The following is an 18,592-nucleotide window of genomic DNA, read 5'->3' on the forward strand; positions in this document are numbered from 1 at the left end:
CCTTGGTCTTGGTACGCTTGTATTATTGGAATCTTGCATACTAATATTTTTATATGCTTACCTTCATATCCCAATGACTGTTCAAAACCTTTTAGTTAATATGCCCTTGATCACCCTTGCTTCTTGATGGTCCATGAGCGACCATTCTATTTTGCACATCCTTGATGATCTCACCGTTTCCTCATAACTTCCCTCAGTAATAATTTCTGTTACTTCAACCATTCTGTGGGGACCTTACCTATCTCACCTTGATTGTCTTATCCACTTCGCCACTTCGAGAGTCTTGCCTCAACTCTATCCTTGGTTATGCTTTCACAATCATCATCTTTACCCTTGTCGCCTCTATATCTTAATGTGATGCTTATATTATACCTATCCTCTAAAACCTTCTCTCCTCCATCTCAATTTTAGAGTTTTATTTTACCTATTTTCTCTTGGTAGTATCCCCTTCCGCGTTGCTTGCGAGTTTTCAACTCCATACTTGGTTTTTCTTCTGTTTAGTGTTGCCTTTACCTTTCCCATCTCTCGACCATACCTTGTGATTACGTTCTGTTTGTTATCTAAAATCACCAATTTCTTATCCCAACTTGAGAGCGGTATTTTACTTATCTCACCCTTGACAACATCCTCTTCTCTACCGCATGTAAGCTTGGACGCAACTCCATTCTTTGTTGTACTCATACCATTGGCTCTCCAATGCCTTCATCTTTTCTCTTATACCCTTGTCTGTTATCGCCTTTGACCCTTGTGATATTTATGTCTTCTACCTAAATACTTACCTTAAACTTATTCTTTAAAAGCCTCCCCTTTCTTTCTACCCCCTTTGAGAGCTGTGAGTTACCTATCTCTCCCTTGATTTCTTTTCACTCCTTGTCGCCTTACAAGTTTTGTCTTAATTCCATCCTTTGCTGTGTGTTTTAATTGCTATCACCATTACCTTGTCATCCATCGGTCTTGCCTTGATAAGTATCTTTATTCTTGCTCTTTAAAAATCTCCTCTCTTCCACCTCAATTTGAGAGTGGCAGTTTACCTATCTGGCCCTTGGACGTACCCTCTCCTTTTCCATTTGCATGTCCTATCTTAACTTCATCCTTTATGGTACTTATATCTTTTGTCTTATGCCTATTTACCTCCTCTCCTACATCATTGTCTGTTATTACCTTTAAATCCCTCATGATATCTATGCCCTTGCTCTCATGCTTATCTGGAACCTATCCTTTGAAGCCTCCTCTTTTCCATCCTTGTTCGCTCATCATTGGCTGCTCCCCTTCTCTGACACCTTGCAAGCTTTTCCTCAAATACATCCTTGGTCGTGTATTTGCCCGTTATCACCTTAACCCTTGTCATCCCTCGATCTGTACCTTGATGCTTATCATGTACCTATATTTTAAAGCTTCCTCTCCCATTTCAGTTCAAGAGTGTTGTCTTACCCCTCCCTGCTCTTGTTCGTCCCCTTTTTCCTCTATCGTGTGGTAAGTCTTGTCTTAACTCGATCTTTTGGTGTGCCTTTGTCTGTTACCTCCTTTACCTTTGTCATCACTAGATCTTTCTGTGATGCTTACCCTATGCCTACCTTTTGAAATATCATATTTCCTGTCTCGATTTGAGAATGGTGTTTTACCTATCCACACCTTGGTTGCATTCTCTCCCTGTCGGTTACAATCCTTGCTTTAACTCCATCCTTTATTATCCTCATGCTCCTATCCTACATGTCTTATTATCCCCCTTGCCTTTCAATGGCCTTAGAGTGGTTTCCCCTTAGTAAGGAAAGGCCACCATCTAGTTAGCATTAATGTATAGCAACGAGATGTTTGTTGTTGTGTGCTCATGATTTTTGTCTTTGTGTTATGAATGATTTGCTTCTTTGAAATGAGTGTTGATGTGTTGTGGCCCTTGGTCCGCAATGGCATCAGTTTACTAGGTGAGTGCCATAGATTAGGTAGTTGGGTGATCTCCTTTTTCTCTCTTTAATCCATCTATGCTTACCTTTTCTACATATATTCTTTCCTCTTGCACCTATGCAGTTGGCAAACCTCCAGCTCCTATTAATCAATCAAGATCAGAATCGACAACATCTTCACCAAGTGAAGACGATGTGTTCAACCTCAACCAACAAGGTCAAAGTGGCGCAGTGAAACCGTGTGTGGGTCCTAACCCACAGGTCCAAGGGATCCTCAAGAATTGTATCGATTGGTCTCGAGCGTCTGAAGGTCAAAGCAATCTGTCCCCAAGTTAAGCTTGTAGAGTCAAAGTCAACTCAAGAAAGCCCTGGACAACCTATGAACCAGCCTAGTCGTTCTTGCTAGCCTCTTCTTGAATCTCGGGGGCGAGATTCTGTTAAGGGGGTTAGATTTGTAACACCTTAAATTTTGGGGTATAAAAGTTTCTTTGCTCTATACTTAAAATTTAGGTGTTACCCTCGCTTTGTTCTCACCTTTTCCCCTTTTCTCACCAGTTAAAAGCAATTCAATTTTGGTTGTTAAATCCATTACAGAGAAGATTTTTTTTACAAAAAAAATAATTTTGTGAAATATAATTAACCCTTGGATAATATAAATCTTTAATCAGTGTTTGATGCATCCATTTTCGTAGCATGACTTTTATTTGTTAATTAATTGCAAAGTTTTATTTGTATTCGATCTATTTTTGTGAAACCTATTTTTCTATTATTTAAAAAATAGGACCTAAATATTCTTTTGAAATTAGATATTTTATTATTTATGATTTACTACGATTTTTGAAATATTTTAATATATATTCATATATGTATATAAAAAATAAAAGAAAAATCAATAAAACAAGTGGGGGCCGGCCAATCACACGCACCATGGCCTTTAGCCGAGCGGCTAAGCACCCACATCCGCTGGTGGGCCACCCTCACACACTTTATGGCGTGTGGACCCTTCCTTTTTTTTCTCTCCCTTCTCTATAACAAGTTAGACCCACTTGTAAGGATCATCTTCCTCCCCAAATCAGCTAACGAACCTTTCAAGGATGCATGCAACAGGAACACCCATGCACCCCACGCGCACGCAATGCCCGCACTAGCCACATGCACGTCCAGCTGCCCCTACACTGTAGTGCCACATGTCAGAGACCTATTTTCTTTCCCTGTTCATCTCCCCTAACTGCTCCTCTCGTCCGGTCCTAGACGCTCCTATTTGATCCCCTGCAGCTAGTTCCCTCTCGTACCTCTCCAAAAACCGCACTCCGTCCTCTCCCCCACGCGGACAACAACTACAGCGCAGCCGCACCCACCTCATTGTGCCATGCCTCACCCCTCACCCGAGCAGCCAGCCCCGGCGTGCGGTCCGTCATTGGGGTTAGCAGCTAACCCCCTTACCTTCTAAAACCGGGTGTGACAGAGACGTAGATCCTCCGGGGTCGACTGCCCTTGCCCGAGGCTGGGCTCGGGCGAGGCGTGATCGCGTCCCTCGAATGGACCGATCCTTGACTTAGTCGCACCCATCAGGCCTTTGCAACTTTGAGCTGATGGGGGTTACCAGCTGAGATTTAGGAGCCTTGAGGGTACCCCTAATTATGGTCCCCGACAGGAGTCTTGAGGGTACCCCTAATTATGGTCCCCGACACGGAGTATATTCCACTGTTTGCAAAGATTCTTGAGCAACTATATTTCAGTAGTATAGAATAAAAAACTAAGATGTGTAGCCTTCGGTGCGGAGTATAGTCATGGCCCTAGTTGCAAGATTGCAACGCATGTCCGTGCAACCGTTCCTTTGCTTTTATCGTATTGATTGATGATGGCAAAGCCAAATAGCCAATTGTGTAGAAACTTAATTTATTATCTTTGAACTCGTAGGCCCACTTCACCCCTACGCCATGAGCCCATGATCTCTGGCCCTGATAAGTTGGCCCATGCAGGTCATTACATTATATCTAACGTAATAATACTAGTGCATTACGCGCGCGCCTACGCGCGTGTTGTCTTTTTTTAGTATAAGCTTACCTTGACTTATCATATGGTTGAATAAGAAGAGAAGTTACATCTGGAGTGCTTATCTGTGCAATGCTCTTCAAGTTTACTGGAGTTCCGTAGTACTCAACCTGTAAGAAACATTTATTGAATCTTAGTTGAATAGAATAGTACAACCAGTTCCGGTCGTCTCTGTGCGCTAAAGTTGAATCAGCCACTAAACTCTGCTTTGCTAAAATCAGATAAGGGTATTATATTTACAGTTAGTGAGCTATGAGAAACACTATATTGTACAAAGTTTCAGCTAAGCAGGAAACCATAACAAGCATGCAAAATGAAAGATGTGCCCAACACAGGGTAATATATTTGATCATGCAACACTTAGCACTTCATCATATATAAGAAAAAAAAGAACAAGGGCGAGCCATGAAACCTCAATCCGGTCAAGCATGGCCGGGTTTGCACGTCCTGTCCTCACAGTGTTGAAGTTAGCTTGGACGTTTCGATTGCCTTCTCCATCTTTTCTTTCTGAAGACACACCAGCAGCTAGTCAAAACGAGAGGAACAAAACCTGACAAGGCAAAAGGGCCTTCTCAATGCAGATACACTATAACATACAGCTTGGTCTTCAATGAGGGATTTCTCCGCTTCGATTTCTTCAATATTGGCATGCATCAAAATTGCTCTGATATCATGAGAATCAAAAGCTAATGAAGACTAATCTGATAACCCATAACATGGGGAAAATGTATCTATCTGTAACCAGTAACCACTCGCCTCTTGTCCGAGCGTCCAAAAACCAGAGGCCTACCAGCGAAGTCCACCGGTCCAGCCTGAGGTTTTGCAAATTTTGTGGAGTAAATCATGACGGACTGCTTTGGTAAACAACCACAGCCTGTGAAGTAGGACATCTATTGTCAAGAGTTTGCCACATTATCTGTTTTTCACAGCAATCACTGTTAAACTAATTACTGAACACCCATACTTTGTGAGATCGAGTAGTGCAACTATCCTCTGTAGACCATAAGTCCATAACTGAGCAAATTTCGGGCGGACTACTACCTACAACAAATTTGATTATCCCAGAAAGCATTTTCTCTTAATGAAAAAAGTGCTTAGGCAAGGTCGCGGGAAAAAAAGAAAAAAGTCCCATAAACGCCTTAGCAAGTGTCATCTATTCGACAGCATTATCCCCAAAGCAGACGGAACTGCATATATTATCAAACGTGAGTAGGAATTCTGTTCGTGTAGCGCGAATGGCAGGCAAGCAAATCACTAGGTTGTCGTCTAACGTTCTGTGGTGTTCGGCTCATCGCCAAAACTATTTCGCGCATTCTGGGAGGCAGGGAGGGGGGAAAGAGGGGCGGACCTGGGCGCTGGGGGAGGCTGCGTGAGAGGTAGGGGTGTAATCGGATCGAATACAGACGGATATCGATGAAATCATATTTGTTTTCATATTTTTAGTCGGATTCGAATTCGAATACGGATAGCTTCGAATACGAATACAAATACGGATGTTCTCGAATACAAATACGGATAGTCGTGGATCGAATACGGAGCTAATCGGACACGAATAGCGTCGGTAACGAATATTTTTGTCGGATATTGTGTAAGACACCATTCCACACATATCATAGTTGTAATCATTTAGTCCCTCCTTTAGTCCAAACATTTTTGGAATTTTTAAGGCTATTTTGAGTATTATTAATTTCTTTATGTAGAAAATCATTAAAATACAATTAAATTAATAAAATATTGATGACTATGATATGTGGTTTCACGTGTTATTATGATATGTGGTTTCACTTATTATTATGGTGGTTTCATATGTAATCATTATGGGTTTCATAACACTACAAGAAAATTGACCTTCTATGACGTTTTGATGGTATAATAAGCGTCACAGAAGGTGCGTAATTAAAGATATTCTGTGACGAAACATAATAAATAATGACGTTCCTAAGAATATTCCTCCTTAGAAACGTCATAATTTTTTATGTTTCGTCACAGAAGACATTTAATTACGCACATTCTGTGACGCTTATGATACCATCAGAACGTCATAGAAGGTCAATATTCTTGTAGTGTAAATAAGTAGAAATAAAATGAAATAATTGATGACATCTTGTGGTTTTTATGTTTCAAACATTTTTGAGGATGTTATATGGACATATGTTACTCATACACCAAATTTCGTGAATTTCTGGGACTATTTGTGTATTATTAATTTATTTTTTCAGAAAATCATCAAAATGCATTTAAATCCATAAAATATTATAGTATCGACCAAAAATTGTAAATAAGTTATCAAGACTAATAAACAATCCATAAGAAGATAACCTCAAGTCCCTACATGAAAATGAGAAAGTGAAGTAAAGGTTATGTTGAAACCTGGATACTTAAGATGATTTCACGTGTAACTCACACAAGTGTAAGAAAATGAAAAGAATCACTGGCATCTTATGGACTTTATGGTCCAAACATTTTTTTAGAATTTTATGTAGACAAATGTTAACCCTCCGTCAAATTTTATGAATTTCTAAGGCTATTTGTGTATTATTAATTTCTTTCTACAAAAAATCATCAAAATGCAATTAAAATCATAAAATAATCTAGTGTCTACCAAAAAATGCAAATAAGTTACCAGGACCAATAAACATTCTATTAAAGATAATATGAAGTCCCTATGTGAAAATGATAAAGTGAAGTATTGATTATGTTGAAACTTGGATAACTATGGTGATTTTACATGTAACTCACGCAATAAGTAGAAGTGAAATGAAAAAATCCCTAGCACATTATGGAATTTATGGTCCAAACATTTTTTAGAATTCAATGTGTACATATGTTACCCCTTTGTCAAATTTCATGATTTTTTAGGCTATTTGTGTATTATTATTTTCTTTCTATAGAAAATCATTAAAATGCAATTAAATTCATAAAATATTATAATGTCGACCGAAAATGGCAAATAAGTTACCAAAACTAATAAACATCATATAAAAAGATAACCTCAAATCCTCATGTGAAAATGATAAATTAAAGTATTGATTATGTTAAAATTTGGATAGTTAAGGTGATATCACATGTAACTCACGTAACAAGTGAAAGTGAATTGAAAGAAACGCTGACAATCTTTAGATTTTATGGCCCAAACATTTTTTAGGATGGTATATGGGCATATATTGCTCCTCCGTCAAATTTCATAATTTTTTGAGACTATTTGTGTATTATTATAATTTTTTCTATAGAAAATTATGAAAATGCATTTAAATTCATAAAATATTCCACTATCGACCGAAAATTGCAAATAGGTTACCAGGATCAATAAACATTATATAAGAACACAACCTCAAGTCCCCATATGAAAATGATAAAGTGAAGTATTGATTACGTTGAAACTTAGATATTTAGGGCGATTCCACATGTAACTATCCGAATATCTGAAATATGAAATCTGGTAAGATATCTAGGTAGATGTCCGGATATCCGAAATATGAAATCCGGACAGTTATCCGAGAAGATATCCGGATATCCGAAATCCGACGGATATCAGTCATCTCATATTCGTATCCGATATCCGAACTGTACTATCCGAATTCGAATCCGAAATCCGAAAATTCTGCGGATATCCGAAAAAAATTATCCAGACGAATAATTAGTCTCTTCGGACGGTCGGATGGTCGGATAATATCCGTACCGTTTACACCCCTAGTGAGAGGGCGCGCAACGGGGAGGAGACCGCCGCAGGGGAGACGACGTGGAGCGCCATGGGAGCCGGTGGACGGTGGGGCGGGTGGAGCGCCGGCGGAGCAAACGCAGCCGGAGATTGGAGACGTAGGGTGAGAGAGCTGGCGAAATTGGAGGAGTGAGGCGAGAGTTGGTGAGAGAAGAAACCTCCTAGAATCATCCACACACGGCGCAGGGGTGAGAACGATCGAACGGCCACGGATTTCTTGCCGACGTGGACTAACGTGAGAGCGGCAATCCTTCCTGCTTTCATAATAAGGAAATGTCAATGCGGACTTGATACTATTTTGGTTTTCATATTTCTCTCTATACAGATATAGTCATTTAACCAACCATTCTACGAAGGAAAAACAGTCAAAGAGTTAATGTAAAAAAACAAAGAAAAGCAACAACAGCTCGCAGCTGTGCACTGCTGCTTGGCCTCTTCCAATGAATTAATATGTCAACACATAGGGTAGTCATTCATGCATTTAAACGTAAGATATTAAAAATATAACATGTATATATAACAACCATACAAAAGATTTATCTCGCTCAACGACAAATGTGAGATAGTAGTCATTATAAAGAGAAAGATAGATTATTATTTTTTGATACCTATATTGGTAAGACCTGAACCATACATTTAAACTTTAAATAATAATATTTAGAAAATAAAATAGAAACAAAGATTTACGTGGAAAAATCATCTTCAATATGAAGGAGCAAACAACAACGACTAAACAGACCCACTATTAACCATAGAGTAAAAGTTACAATAATGTCCTATATTTATAGACGTACAAAAACCATATTCTAAATATATTCCAAAAGTAGTTTTTTTAATGTTAAATTGCAAAAAAAAAAACGGTCGCAGCGCTGGCCTGTACCACGGCACTACCGCAGCAAATTTGTTTCCATGAAAACCCATTTTGACGTATAAAATTACTTGGCGTTGGTTAGAAACCGCGGTAAGCTCATATCAGAAGTGCGTGGTCAAACTGCTGCGGTGGATCTATCTCCAGTCCACACATGACGTGACTGACATCAGTGGCGTGGCGTGGCGTGGCGTTCTATAGAATAGTCGGCTGAAACAAAAACCCACCGCCCGCCGAATAAACACGGCACGGCATCCCACCCGACCCGAGTTTGGCAGTTAGTTCCCTCTCCCTGCACTGCACTCATCAAGCAGTCAACAAAAGCTTCTCTGCCCCCCTCCCTGTTTCTTTCAGACGCCCAAAACATTAGCATATCCGAACGCCAGATTCGTACGTACCTGACACGACGAGCGGAAACACACGTAAGAACAATGCGTACGTTCATCATTCAGCGTACCTCGTCGGCTGATGTGTATCCATCGAGCTGGCCGCTGGGTGTGGCCGGCTGGCCGCCGCCTCGCCTCGTGCTGTGCTGTGCTTATAAATGCCTGCCCGTGAGGCCGTGACCATCCCCGTCCAGGGCCAGCCATTCCAATTTCCCACATCCTCTTTCCATTTCCGCTTGTGTGCTGCTGCAGAGCCGTCTAGATTCAGGCAGCAGAAGGATCGAGAGCAGGTTGCTGCTGTGCCAATCAATGGCCACGGCGGCGCTGGCGCTGGCGCTCCTCGTCCTCGCGCTGCCGGCGTCCCTCGCCGTGACGTCTACGTACGTGCGGCCGCCGCCGAGGGCCACGCTGTCGTCGCTGCTCGAGGACGACGCCGGCGCCGACGGGCAGACGCCGCAGCAGGTACGCCGCGTTGCTCTGTCTGGATAATTATGAAAATACCTGCGATTGCTTGAGTAAGTTTTTGTTGGCCTTCCATCTCGGACGCGCACACGAGATTGTCTGTCTGTTGCGGGGGCAGCAAACATGCATCCTGGTCGTCACTGCCAGATCCATGGTCGTCATCTGCAGCGTGGCATTTCTCTCGTTAATGGCTCATATTTTTTTTGATTATGGAAACAAAATGTTCCAGCCTTTTGCAATCTCTTACATACGGCCTTACAAATCGAAAAAACAACCATCCATCGTAAACATTCTTTGAAATAAAACATCAACAAATCAAGCTCCTTTTAATTTAGCATTGGACCTCCATCCATGGCTTGCAAAGATCTCCATAGCCACCACTTCTAAGGATCGACATACCGCAAGAATCTCGTGTTGAGGTTGTTCTTTCTGCAACAATCTCCAGAATCTGAGCCAGTATGTTGCCCTGAAAAGAACCTGCATAATTGATGGTTTTGGTTTAAAAGTAAAAACAACATCATTGCGACAAAGCCAAATAGACCAAAACATTGCCGCCACTCCAATTAGAAGTTTTTTTCTATGTGTTGTTTTCTTGTTAGCAATCCAGGACCTAATTATATGATTAATATTGTCTCATATGCCGTTCCAAATTAGGAGAATAAATATTTTTATCTTTTCTTTGTATATTACTTTTGCTTTATATATATGCCGTACACGATGATACATGTAGTGCTGGGAAAGTTTCAAGGTAGGAAGGAATTATTGTGCCTGGACTCAGCACGTATGGGTCCACACAGCTAGCTGAGAGAAGAGACGCAGCTCAGTTTCCTGCCTAATCACGGGCCATTGCCCTGACAACGCACGACGTGTCAGCACGCGTGCCGGTTACCTGTTGCTTGTGCCTAATCACGGGCGCCGCATCGAAAAATTAGCTTTAGGTTAGTGAGCTAACTAACTAGTGCATGCCGACGCGAATTCCAGGTGCACATATCACTGGTAGGGCCAGACAAGGTACGGGTGTCATGGATCACCGCGGCCGACGCGCCGGCGACTGTCGACTACGGCACGGACCCAGGCCAGTACCCATTCTCCGCGACCGGGAACACGACAGCCTACTCCTACGTGCTCTACCAGTCTGGCAGCATCCACGACGCCGTCATCGGGCCGCTGCAGCCCAGCACAAACTACTACTACCGCTGCAGCGGCAGCTCCTCGCGGGAGCTCTCCTTCCGGACGCCGCCGGCCGCGCTGCCCTTCCGCTTCGTTGTCGTCGGGGACCTAGGCCAGACGGGGTGGACGGAGTCCACGCTCAAGCACGTCGCCGCGGCCGACTACGACGCGCTGCTCCTCCCGGGCGACCTGTCGTACGCCGACCTCGTGCAGCCCCGGTGGGACTCGTACGGCCGCCTCGTCGAGCCGCTGGCGAGCGCGCGGCCCTGGATGGTGACGCAGGGCAACCACGAGGTCGAGCGCCTGCCGTTGCTGGAGCCGCGACCCTTCAAGGCGTACAACGCGCGGTGGCGCATGCCCTACGACTATGCCGCCGCCGACAGCGTCGCCGCCGCGCCGCCGTCGGACGACAACCTCTTCTACTCCTTCGACGTGGCCGGCGGCGCCGTGCACGTCCTCATGCTGGGCTCCTACGCCGACTACGCCGCAGGGAGCGCGCAGCTCCGCTGGCTCCGCGCCGACCTCGCGGCGCTCCGCCGCCGCGGCACCCCGCCGGCCTTCGTGCTGGCGCTCGTGCACGTGCCGTGGTACAGCAGCAACGAGGCGCACCAGGGGGAAGGCGACGCCATGCGGGACGCCATGGAGGCGCTTCTGTACCACGGCGCGCGTGTCGACGCGGTGTTCGCGGGCCACGTCCACGCGTACGAGCGGTTCCACCGCGTCTACGCCGGCAAGGAGGACCCCTGCGGCCCCGTCTACGTCACCATAGGCGACGGCGGCAACCGGGAGGGGCTGGCCAACAAGTTCATCGACCCCCAGCCGTCGATCTCGGCGTTCCGTGAGGCCAGCTTCGGCCACGGCCGACTCGAGGTGGTCAACGCCACGCACGCGCTCTGGACGTGGCACCGCAACGACGACAACCAACCAGTGGTTGCTGACCAAGTGTGGATCAACAGCCTCGCGGCCAACCCAACTTGCAACCGAAGCATCAAGATGATGTAGTAATGTGTCTGTTTACTAGTTTGGGGTTAATTTATTATTGAAAGCATATCATATGAGACTCTATTGTATATGATTTACACAGTAGCGGATCCAGGATTGATCCAATTAGAGGGACCTACTAAGTTAAGGCTAAAACAAAAAAAAAATTGTCCATCTTATAATTCCTACAATTAAATATGACTACATGAGATCACTATCAAATAAATAATCAAATTCAAATTAAAACTTCAAATCAAACTCGATCGGGCATAACCGCAGAAGCGCTCTCGCACCGCACGGCTGCTCGGGCGTGGCGCGGTGACGGGCTGTCTGCTGCTCTGGTCCTCCGGGCTCCGCAGTTCGCACCTCGCGGTCCGGCTCGGCCTCGGTGGGCGGCGGCTCCAGGCGACTAGGCGAGCTAGCGAAGTGGCGAGGTGCCGAGCAGCCGAGGTGCGGGCGTGCGGGTGCGGCGGCCGGTGGCGGTGCTCCGGGGCGTCGAGCCGTCGGGTCGGGGCGTGGGGCCGTGGGCGCCTCGCGCCTGGGCGGTGGCGCAGAAGCGCGATGCCGGCGTCTCTGGGTGTCTCCTTGGCGCGGAGACGACTAGTTACTGGTTAGGGTAGGCGCAGCACAGGCCCAGGGCTCGCGGTCGCGGCTGAGGCGCTGGGCTGGCGTGTGGCGGCTTAGGCGCTGGGCCTCTCGTTGTTGGGCCGCGACCGGGGCTACAGCCCAGGCAGCCCCGGTCGGAAATCCGCCCCTGGATTTACATATTAAACCATGCATAACTATCCACCATAGATCTAATATCTAAGAACCATGTATATTTTGCAAAAAAAACATCTCCACAACTACCATCCACCACTTACACCTGGCTCGAAATATATTCTTCGTAAAATAATATACAGAGCATCCAAAAACATTAGATCTAATATAAATGGTCATGATATAGCATCATATACACTTGATTTGTTCCCTTATTTGTTACAGTTTAAATTTGGAAAGGTATATATTGTATGCAAAACTCTATATATTAGTATGAGAGCATCTTATAAAATATTTTTTAAAATAATCCTCTTACCTCCTCTAAATATATACATATATTTTTAAAAACTATCCTTTACTCTTATATCCTGATTGTACGATTACATTCTATTAAATTTCTATAATTTTAGTCAGTCATTTTAGCCTCATGGATCCAAAACTTCGTATCTATATCAATCGCATTCTTGACGGTTTAATAATAAAACTGAAAAAACTATACTGGAGAGAGAGAGTACCATACTGCATACACCATGCATGTATAGCATGCATGAGCCCCAGCCATTGTTCAAAGCTCTTGAAGAGATTGAACTGGGAAGCCAGGAAGGGACAACGTGAAGCCCCAGCCATTGTTCAAAGCTCTTGAAGAGATTGAACTGGGAAGCCAGGAAGGGACAACGTGAAGCCCCAGCCATTGTTCAAAGCTCTTAAAGATCAGTAGAAGCCGAGCACCGACCAATGCTAATAAATGCTCTCTCCCTTGACTGCTGCTGCTGGCAGGGATGCAGATGTGCTTGCTGGTGTGTATGCGTACGCTCACCGTAAACTCCATTCATGAAAGAGGAGATATCCTCGCCTGGCCTGGCACTCTTGACTACCCCCAGAGTACTGTGCACTGCGTGCGTAACAGGCCATGCTGAGCAAGTCCTCTGTCCCTAATCAACTCTCCTCCATGCCTGCAGTAGTACGCTGTACTGTAGTCTGCTTATACAGTGCAATACCACAGGTTCCTAAATACGTGCTTCGCGCTTGTCCTTTCTTCTTCTTCTTCTCCTCCTCCTCCTCCTCCTCTTCACTACAGGAAACACCTAAATTTTCGTGGTCCAAGCCCACGAAAATAAGCCTAAACCGAAAAAAATAGCCGCCGAAAATAAGTTCGACGAAAATAGGCACCTATTTCCGTCGGTACCGACGAAAAATACCTATTTTCGTCGGCTTTCCCAAGGCCGACGAAAATAATTGGTTGACTGACTATATTCGTCGGCCCGGTGCTGGCCGACGAAAATACGTGCCCAGGCTATTTTCGTCGGCCAGGTGGGGCCGACGAAAATACATGCCCGGTATTTTCGTCGGCCCGCTGATGGCCGACGAAAATATACGAAAATTGATGGTTCCCCCCCCAAACAAATTTTTCTGCACCTATTAATAATTCACAGCAAAATACACAATATCACAATTCACATATATACAGATTCACAATCAAAATACATAATTCACAAAACACATTCACATATACATATCACAAAACACATTGACATATACATATTGTGGGGGACAGATATCCCCCAGGTCCACTGGAAGGATAAAAGACCTCACGAAAGGCCCAAGAGCCCAATAAATCGTGAGGTCACTCCTTCATGGGTCTGGGAGAAACGACTAGTGAAGCAGATCGACATAAGGCCGGGTGGGCGCAAACCCGGACGGCCCCACATCTAGGGCTGGAAACGAGCCGAGCCGAGCCAGGCTCGGCTCGGCTCGGTCGGGCTCGGTACAGTAGCGAGCCGAGCCAGGCTCGGCTCGGTCGTCTGGCGAGCTCTGCCATCAGGCTCGGCTCGGTGCAGGCTCGCGAGCTGGCTCGAGCCGGCTCGCGAGCCCAACCTCCAGTTGTATATATATTCCATAAAATCATCTCAAAACATACAAGAAGATACGCTACTCCTCAAAACATACAATAAGACATTTTAAACCAGCAGCAGTATCTCAAAGTATACAAGAGCAATGCATAATCCATTGATAAGCTCAAAATATTCAGTATCTCAAAGTTTCAACGACAAAATTAATTCAAATGATGCATCTTTTCTCTTGAGTCTTGACTCTTGACGTCCTTACTCCTTAGCTTAGCTTGTCTTATAGTTGTCTACTTGTCTCCATCCAATTCTTCCAAATTCTGTGAAGGCAATTCTAATTAGTTTACAAATAGCACTAAATAATTCATGTTTCCCCTATATTCTAACAAAGAGTATTAGAATTCAGATCTCTTACTAGTTGCTTTCCACCAAGCTTTTTGGAAACAGAATGTTCTCAACATTGTCCTCATCATCTTCTTCCTGATAAAATACAAAGTTCAATTAATGTGTGAAATAATAAAACTTTAAGAAATATACAAGATCAACATACCACATATATCATGCTTCCATCATGTGTTCCTCGGATCCAGCTAGAAGAGCATACCAATGCCTCCACCATTGAAGGCCTTAGAGAACTACGATAATCATCAAGAGTTCTACCTCCCGTGCTAAAAGTAGACTCCGAAGACACTGATGTCGCCGGTATAGTTAGGAATTTCTTTGCCATTCTCGACACCACTGGAAATCTATGTGAATTAACCTTCCACCAATTCAGCAAATCAAACTCTTTGTCCGATAAACACACATTAGTCTCCTCCAAATAGATAAGCAACTCGCTCTTTGATGGGTTAGACTGAGTTGATGACAAGAAAGACTGAAATTGACATGAAGCGGATGGCAAACTACATGATCTTTCAATACTCAAAGATGAGGAAGCATTAGATTTGCTTTGAGACTCTTTTCTCTCTCTATGCTGCACCTCAAAATCCCCATAAAGTTTTTCTAACTCACTACGAACATCTTCTAATTCAAACAAAACTTGATGTTCATCAAATATCTTATTGAACCACCACTCAATAAATCTCATTTTATACCTTGGATCAAGAATAGTAGCAATCACCATAACATTATTCTTTTCTTCCCAATACTTGTTAAACTTTTCCATCATAGCATTACCCATTGTTCTCAAATTCAAATTATTGGAGACCATTGCTGCCCTCAATGCAATTTTTATATCCACAATGTGAGGATAGAATAGATTCGCAGTAGGATATGAAGAAGCAGACAATGCAGTGGTAACTTTAGCTAAAGATGCAAGAATTGGTTCAATTGCAATAACCAAATCCCACTCTTCAGCTGTAGGTTCCCATTTATAGTTTAAATCTGCATCAGCATATGTTTCAATGGCTTCTTTATAAGCTATACAAGTATGCAACATCTTGTAAGTTGAACTCCATCTAGTTGACACATCAAGACTCAACCCTTCTCCAATTTTCAAAGCTAGGGATCTACAAATCTCCACAAACTTATGCAGGCGAGAAGGAGATTTTTTAATATACTTGACAGTAGATCTTAGATTGCTTATTAAAGAATCCAATGCAGCAGTCCCATCCTTAACAACCAAATTAATTATGTGTGCACAACATCTGATATGGAAATATTTTGCAACAAAAGCACTTCCTTGTCTAGCTGAAAATCTGGCCCTCAAACCTCGAATAGCACCATCATTGTTTGAGGCAGTATCTAAAGTCATGGAAACAATTTTATCCTCTATTTTCCAGCCAGCAACACATTCATATACTGCTTGTCCTATAACAGGCCCTTTGTGTGGGGGGTCCAATTCAAAAAAATTCAGGACACGACATTGCATCTTCCAATCATTATCTATGTAGTGTGCAACCAAACACATATAGGATAATGTTTGATTGGATGTCCACAAATCAGTGGTTAGGGAAATGTACTCAACACCTTTAAGGACTTTTGCTAGTGATTCTTTTTCAGACTCATAGATCTTTAAACATTCAGCTCTTATAGTCTTCCTACCAATGAACTCATATGAAGGATTCAAATACCTCATGACAATGTTAAACCAAGTATGCTCAACCATCCTAAATGGATACTCATGAACTATTATCATCTTAGCAATTAGTTTTTTTACTTGCTCATGGTTATAATCTTTAGGAGAAGTGATAGTAGGAAGGCCAGATCCAGATTCACCTGCTGTTGATGGAGCAAAATTTAGAAGAGATTGATCCTGTTGCTTTGCCACATGCTTCAAATACACGACACAAATTCTCATGTGCCTTGACAAATGAGATGTTGTTGATCCTTGTATGTAAGAATATAGCTTCTTACAATAGTTACATTTTGCCTTTGATATCATCTTCCCCTTCTCTGTCGTATCCGGCACAGCCACCTTAGTAAAGGCATCCCAAACTTTAGATTTTGCCTTTTTGCTCCTTTCAGCTGTAGCCTTCATCTGCACCCTCTTGCGCCTTCTCTTGACTCCTTTTTTACTTCCATTGTCCTCAGAATCATCAATATTGACATTGTCCGCTGAATCATCAATTTTTCCACCAAGCACTACCAGTTCATCTTCAGACATATCATCCCTCTTGTCAAACGAATTACTTTCTGAATCAGTTCCATCACTTGCATTCCTCCCCTTTCCTTCCACGGCTGATTCCATCACTTAAAAAGTTGCAACCTGTAGTCATTGAAAACAAAGTGAAAAATGGAACACACACAACCGCAGCCCACAGCCTCCTTATCGACAAAAGAAAAATAAATTATAGATAGAATAAAAGTAAACAGTCAGACAGTGAGACAACAACCATTCTAAACAAGCATTGGACTCTGGAATGTTAGTGTGGCCATCCTAAACAGTCAGGCAGTGAGACAGCAACCATCCTGTGTGGGCACAGCCACACTGTGTGGCTGTGTATGAGCGTTAGAGTTGATTGCAGATGCTTTGCCGGCCGAATTGCCACCCACACGAACAGGCAAGAGGCAACAGCTAGAGCTATGCGTTTGGAATAGGAGTATAGGACATCGACACATAATTAGCATTCATTTCTTTGCCATTTCTTTGCCATTCACGTACTCACATGCGCACACGTATAGGAATAGGAGTATAGGACTTAGGCACATAGCAATTAGCAATGCACAGAAATGATTAAATAATCTGAACAATGGAGCCAAGATCTAAATTATAAACCATGCGGGATGAGATTTGAGAACTTGAGAAGCATTGGACTAACCTGACAGTGACAGGCGAACTGGAGCTTGGACCTGGCGTCCTGTAGTCCTGTGCGTCGCGTACTCGCGTGGAGGAATTCAGAGATGGCAGATTGGTAGCCTGGCGGCCTGGCCCCTGGGCCACATCGTTGAGCAAGCGACCACAACAGAAGATCCGACTTTCCCGCGCTGGAGCCTCGAACGACGTAACCAGGCGAGAATAAGTCGGCAGAATCATAGGAAGATAGACAAAAGCGGTTCACTATCTTTCAGGTGCACATTGTTATCATATCCATATGTATTGCCTCACGGTCGAATATATAAGGCCTAGGGGGTACCCCTTCAGAACGATCGACCCCATTACTATTCAACCATCCACTTCAACTCTCTACGCTTTAGAGAGCAACCTTGTAACCCATACGCAAAGCATACTCACCAGGACGTAGGGTATTACGCATCTCCAAGCGGCCCGAACCTGTAAACATTGTCCATTGTTCCTCGTGCATCAGGCACGAACCATTTAGCTATAGTCGGCGACACTGTCCTACTCCTAAAACACCTTGAGGGGCAACCCCGGGTGTGCGGTCGGACCCAAAACACCGATAGCTGGCGCGCCAGGTAGGGGGTGTGTCGCCGATCCAAGCTAGCTCAATGGCCGTCACCTTCTACAGCAAGATCACCCTCCGACCCGGATCCGTATTCTGCTTTGGAACGATCTCGTCCATAGCAGATGAAGAGGGAACTCTACACCACATCGCCGATCCGCCAAAGAAGAAGTCCACTCCCACACGCTCCGAGAATATCGGGGTGAGGAAGGAAAAAGCGCGACCTCCAGCGCTCCAAAAAAAGATCGCCCTCGGCAAGCCAGGGGCCGAGAGCCCGCTGACCCGGAGAACTCCATTGTCTACTTCCCCGACGAAAGAATGGACACAGATCGCAAGGAAGAAAGAGACCGGGAGGAAGCAAGTCGTTCTTTCCGTTCCTCCGCCCTCAAAGGAGAACGGGAAGAAAATCGCCACGACCGCCGCACCATTCTACCCCGACATCCTCTTCATCGGGAGAGTGGAGTCGCCCCCCATCTCCGACGACGAGCCGACCGCACCCGTGGAAGAACCACCTCAGCGGGAATCCCGCCGGCGGAGAAACCGACACCGAAACATTCAGCGACATCATGAGGCCGGAGAACGGGATCCGGAGCAACCTGTTTCGCG

General features: G+C 44.2%; 2 protein-coding genes and 1 pseudogene across 3 annotated transcripts; 1 reads left to right on the top strand and 2 right to left on the bottom strand.

Annotated features, from left to right (window-relative positions):
- Positions 1 to 3,834: 3,834 nt before the first annotated feature.
- On the bottom strand, positions 3,835 to 7,707 carry LOC103640753 (ribosome-recycling factor, chloroplastic-like; annotated as a pseudogene).
- A 1,263-nt stretch (positions 7,708 to 8,970) lies between these two features.
- On the top strand, positions 8,971 to 11,670 carry LOC103640754 (probable purple acid phosphatase 20). The gene is made up of 2 exons (XM_008664242.4): positions 8,971 to 9,390; positions 10,372 to 11,670. The coding sequence occupies exons 1-2, from the start codon at positions 9,238 to 9,240 to the stop codon at positions 11,560 to 11,562; spliced, it is 1,344 nt and encodes a 447-aa protein (XP_008662464.1). The 5' UTR covers positions 8,971 to 9,237; the 3' UTR covers positions 11,563 to 11,670.
- A 2,574-nt stretch (positions 11,671 to 14,244) lies between these two features.
- Positions 14,245 to 17,491, bottom strand: LOC109943127 (zinc finger BED domain-containing protein RICESLEEPER 2-like). 2 transcript variants are annotated; one of them, XM_020545974.3, is made up of 4 exons: positions 17,405 to 17,491; positions 14,695 to 16,851; positions 14,560 to 14,624; positions 14,245 to 14,464 (listed from the first exon to the last, which is right to left on the bottom strand). In XM_020545974.3, coding segments are annotated over exons 2-4 (2,205 nt in total). In that variant the 5' UTR covers positions 16,834 to 16,851; positions 17,405 to 17,491; the 3' UTR covers positions 14,245 to 14,463. The 2 variants fall into 2 exon arrangements, with proteins under 2 accessions (XP_020401563.1, XP_020401562.1); XM_020545973.3 differs by having other exon boundaries at positions 14,245 to 14,624.
- Positions 17,492 to 18,592: the final 1,101 nt, after the last annotated feature.

This window comes from Zea mays, chromosome 10 (assembly GCF_902167145.1).
Source record: "Zea mays cultivar B73 chromosome 10, Zm-B73-REFERENCE-NAM-5.0, whole genome shotgun sequence".
Lineage (NCBI taxonomy): Eukaryota > Viridiplantae > Streptophyta > Magnoliopsida > Poales > Poaceae > Zea > Zea mays.

What these genes read in the sequence shown, in the direction of transcription:
- LOC103640754 (XM_008664242.4), top strand. Translation starts at nt 9,238, where the DNA reads ATGGCCACGGCGGCGCTGGCGCTGGCGCTCCTCGTCCTCGCGCTGCCG. An exon ending in ACGGGCAGACGCCGCAGCAG is followed by an intron (nt 9,391 to 10,371) that starts GTACGCCGCGTT and finishes CGCGAATTCCAG; the next exon opens with GTGCACATATCACTGGTAGG.
- LOC109943127 (XM_020545974.3), bottom strand. Translation starts at nt 16,833, where the DNA reads ATGGAATCAGCCGTGGAAGGAAAGGGGAGGAATGCAAGTGATGGAACT. An exon ending in ATGGAAGCATGATATATGTG is followed by an intron (nt 14,625 to 14,694) that starts GTATGTTGATCT and finishes GTATTTTATCAG; the next exon opens with GAAGAAGATGATGAGGACAA.